General features: G+C 33.3%; 1 protein-coding gene across 1 annotated transcript; it reads left to right on the top strand.

Annotated features, from left to right (window-relative positions):
* Positions 1 to 1,126: 1,126 nt before the first annotated feature.
* On the top strand, positions 1,127 to 4,503 carry LOC132717224 (uncharacterized). Its single transcript, XM_060700653.1, has 2 exons — positions 1,127 to 2,143; positions 2,326 to 4,503. Exons 1-2 carry the CDS (start codon positions 1,127 to 1,129, stop codon positions 4,132 to 4,134), a joined length of 2,826 nt encoding a protein of 941 aa, XP_060556636.1. The 3' UTR covers positions 4,135 to 4,503.
* The last annotated feature ends 332 nt before the right edge of the window (positions 4,504 to 4,835 follow it).

The raw sequence follows: 4,835 nt of genomic DNA, 5'->3' as shown, positions 1-4,835 counted from the left end.
AAAATCATCGCCCGGTCGCCGTTAGCTTTTAAGAATTATTTAAAACTCGAAGGCGCCCGCCCGATGAGCAAAATGTTTAGCTGCTGCCGTCTGATAGTCACTGCCGCCGGTCGGACGCCGGCCGATATGGCGATTTTTTTGGAGAAACAGACGCCGCCCGGCGGCATTTTCTTATTTGTGACCTAGACTTGATCCGCTAGCTTGAAGATATTTTCCAAGACTAATTTTTGTCATTGCATGATCCATCATATGGGAGGAAAAAGTCTTTTGAATATCATATTGTTACGAGTGTTTTGTCTGCTTTGTATAACAAAGGATTCCCCTCAGTGAATAAAACGGATCATTGTGCCACATCTTGCCAACCGTGTACCATGTCCCCCGAATGAAATCCCTTCTATTCCAATCCCTATCTCTTCCTAGGGAGCCGTTATACCGGTATTTTAACTTGAAGCTTTCCTGTATACGATAATAGGAAGTAGACTCTTTTTTACAGTGTGGATTTGGATAGGAATACAAAGCAGATTATATTATTAATTAATGATCACGTGAACAGGTTAACTGATCTTTACAGGGTCAACACCTTTAATGTAGCAGAACACGTGATCTATTAACATCAGCTATCTTACTGTGATTTTTTATTTTTTTCCATTTATTATCAATGATATGATAATTGGAAATTGTCGTGCTTTGTATTAATAGTCAACTATAAAAAACTATCTATAAAAGGTATCATTTTATCGGATCTCTAAAAATCTCTTCATGTGGAAATTTTACTTAAAAGAAAAAGTGGATACAATTTAGACAGTCAGTTTTACAATCTTGAATCATTTTAGTTAAGAAATTTTAGAAAATCCGTATTTATAATAGATTTGAAATGATGTTTTTGTGTCGAACATTTCTATACGCTGTCGTGACATTCTTTTATTTGATTGGACGATTTATCAACTAGAAGAATAAATGACCGTTTCCGATTAGCCTTAAGCAGAGTTATAAGTCTCGCTCGGAGACATTATAACCATTTGCTTACCCAAGTTCGGAGAATAATTATCGATTTAGATAAGGATTTTCATACTTGAATAACATAACAGTAATTTTAGAAAATTGTGAATACACTTAAAATTGAAGCATGACAAGGCTACAAGGATATATAATGTATTTAACAATTTTACTGGCAATAAAATGTATCAGAGAATCTAAGGCAAGTGTAAACGAAAGATCTGCTCAAGAAGAAAGCGTTGAGGACTTTAAAAGACTTTGTCCTTATACAGATATGTGCTTCGATAAAGCGCAGAAAAACGTATCGCGTCGTAACAGTTTCTTAGAGTATCCCTGCTGTGGGTGGTGTACGTGTGACGAAAATTGCGGAAACAACTGTTGCCCGGATAAACCAGAACGATTTTTGGATAAATTAGAAGTTAAAGAATTGAAAAATGCGCAAGAACAATGTATTTACGCTCAACTCCGACCTTACAGTATAACAGCATTAAATGGGAAATCGTATAAGATGGTCAGCAACTGTCCGGCAAGTTACATAGATCATGATGTTACTTCTAAATGTTTAAGAGAGTATCATGATTTTGATTTTGAAAAAGGTGATTTTAAAACACTCATGCCCGTTTCTTCAAATTTATTAAATGTGACATTTAAAAACATTTTCTGTGCAATTTGTAATGCAGCTTCACGCTATGATCTGATTTTTTGGGATACTAAAGTCGAATGCGAGAATAAAAAGAAGTTTTCGCTTTTACATGTATCTGAAATTATGCTGAAACTTTCGGAGGAACGTTTTTGTCAAGTTATGTTTGTACCTTCACCTTCCACGCCATCGAACGTTGTCAGCATCTGCGGAGATGAAATAGACAGATGCAATGTGACAAGTACATGGAAAAAATACAATGCTTACACAGAATCAGCATGCCATTCATACTCATCAACGTATAATAATTTCAAAAACATACACTGTTTTATATGCAATGGGTATAGCATGAATGATATCATTGATATATGCCAGATGGAAGACGTGTATGGCGGTGGTAGCTCATTTGTAGCTCTACTGGATTTTAATAATTTAGAACGTTCAACGGAATCAGGCAGTATAGGTATGACAACATGTTCATCAGGCTCACGATATGATCCATACAAGGTAAACTAATGCTTTTACTTCTCCTTTATTTGTTTTCAACTTTTTCGAATTATCCGCATCTATATCTAAACTAATATAAAATTCAAAGTGAAAAACTTAGTAAATAAAGGCTCAAAATGAATCAAATTTATTAATTTATAATCAATATTTGATAAAAAAGTGAGATTTTGTCAAATTATTAATTTCAGAAGAAATGCAGGTCTCTATCATGCCCAGAGGGAATGCATTTGTTAAAGGACACGTGTTCACCAGTTTACAAAGAAATAGATTATTCTCTTCATGGTGTGGTATTTGGACTACGTTTTAAACTTGTGCCTACCCACATTGCAAAATATAGCAAGTGGAATAACCTGCTGTCAATTGAGATGACTATGTACGATGATATATCATCAAAATTGTATATCATGCTCACCACAATTGGTTTTGCAGACATATGTTCATTTAATACTTACGTGAAATTGAACTGCACTCTGGAGGATACGATTTCGTTAATGCATAGATATAATTTATCAAATTTTCTACCTTTCGTCTCCTACATAGCCGTTATTGTTGACATACAGTTCAATGGTTTAAAAAATAGTTCTGCGACTTTAGAGGAAATGGAGAAGATTTTCGCTACAAGTAATCATTATGCACAATATACGATTCAACACTCCATAGACGATATAGAAATGCCTCCATATTCTAGGAACTACACCCTGAAAGAGGAATTTACAACAAAGTTAAACGAGCTTATTCTCGACTCACTGCAACATGAACTGATAATTAACGGGCAAACTGAAAATGGATTTGGCTTTTTGACCTTTCCATTTGAACCTTTGTCACCGGAACCAAAATGTGAACCAGATTTGTTAGTACAACCAAAACCATTCTGTCCTCGTATCAAACTTAGTAATGACGAATTTGAAATAGATTTATCAAACAAGAAAGTAAGTTTTCTTGAATACGACGTATCATCAGAAAAACCAAACCCAATACCTGATATAACATTTTCAAATATTTTGTCTTCAGATCAAGATGGAAGTTTTTATGTATGTAGCGATGAGTACTTTTCACAATTACCATCAGTAAATGCTGTTGTCAGTAGCCGTTATGACGAGCTTGTTGTATTGACCATAATTTGTCTCGTATTTTCTATCATATCTCTTGTATTTACCTTTATTATCTACTGTGTACTTCCAAGATTAAGGACAGTGCCAGGATTGAATAACATGGCCCTTATTTTTCATCTTTTCTTTGCACATTCTTTGGCATTAACAATAGCTATAACAGATATAAAGCAATCTTGGCTTTGTTCAACAATTGGAATTCTCCTGCATTTTAATCTGTTGTCCAGTTTCTTTTGGATGTTCATTTCTACTTTTCACATGATGAATGTTTTTGTTAAGATAAAAGAAAAATCTGTTTCTCAACACAATATGAAAAAATTTGGTTACCATATAATCTTTACGGAATCTCTGTCAGCTATTTTGGTAATTTCTTATATAGTAGTTACGATCACAACAGACATGGATTCTGAAGGTTTTAGCTATGGTGGTTCAAACTGTTACATTAAAGGGCCCAATATGATACTTTATTTTGTTGCTATTCCTCTTGGGCTTGTTATCATGGCTAACCTAGGCATGTTTAGTTATGTTGTATCGAGTGTGTCTCGAATACCTGACATGGCACATAACAGCAGCCACGAACGCCATAATTTACTGATATTCGCAAAATTGTCAACTTTGACCGGTATCACATGGCTATTTGGATTCTTATATCAGTTCACTAACGTTCTCTTGTTTGCATATTTCTACATAGTCTTTAATGCCGGACAAGGTGTGTTCATAATGATTTCCTTTGTAAATAAACGTACATTGAACATGCTACGTTCCCAGATTTATACAAACACAAATGAAAATGTGGACACCTCTACACAGTCAACCAAATTAACGACTGTTAGCAGAAAAGAAATGCATATCCATATCAAAGATATTGATACCAAATATTAAAATGAATAATAGTTCGGAAACATTTCAATTAAATTTGTCTGTCTTATATTTTTCTGCTTTATAACATTATTATGTACAAGGCATTGCAGTTTCTTATTGGTCTAAAAGAGTTGAAGATGAAAAAATTGACGTAATTAGATTCATTGCCACCTAGTAATACTAGAATTATTTCGTCAACGTTCACAGTTTTTTGTTGTTGATATATTGTGATAAATGTCATCTTATCTTAAAATGAAAAGTTCTTATAACAAATTACATATTTGACAATTGTAAGACAAATCGATTTTGTGTAAGTTGCTATTGTATATCGTTCGTTACTTTTTACGGAACTCCTTGTGTTTACTTTTAAAGATTACGAACCCTAATGATCTTCAATAGGTAACAGCTTTTCAAAAAAAAAATTCTACCATCCGATTTTTTCACCAAATCATTTATAGAATAATTATTTTTGCATATGTAATTATCTATGTTTTTGTTTTCATTTTTGAAATATACAATTTACAAAGTGACTAAGTAACAAGCGATCATTGCTTTTTACAATTTATTTTTCATCTAAAATTAATAAGATGCACGTAAAATAGACTGCCATTTTCAGAGACTCTAAATGACACAACTAAAACCAGCGTTCATATGTAGTTAATCTAATAAAACTTTAATTAACATCTTTAGATATATAAATAAACAGGCTCTAAAAATTCAAA

Source organism: Ruditapes philippinarum, unplaced genomic scaffold (assembly GCF_026571515.1).
Source record: "Ruditapes philippinarum isolate M1 unplaced genomic scaffold, ASM2657151v2 ctg3311_1_1_1_1, whole genome shotgun sequence".
Lineage (NCBI taxonomy): Eukaryota > Metazoa > Mollusca > Bivalvia > Venerida > Veneridae > Ruditapes > Ruditapes philippinarum.
The sequence above is the reverse complement of the archived record's forward strand: the minus strand, read 5'-3'. Positions and strand labels throughout refer to the sequence as shown.

What these genes read in the sequence shown, in the direction of transcription:
- LOC132717224 (XM_060700653.1), top strand. Translation starts at nt 1,127, where the DNA reads ATGACAAGGCTACAAGGATATATAATGTATTTAACAATTTTACTGGCA. An exon ending in CACGATATGATCCATACAAG is followed by an intron (nt 2,144 to 2,325) that starts GTAAACTAATGC and finishes TCAAATTATTAA; the next exon opens with TTTCAGAAGAAATGCAGGTC.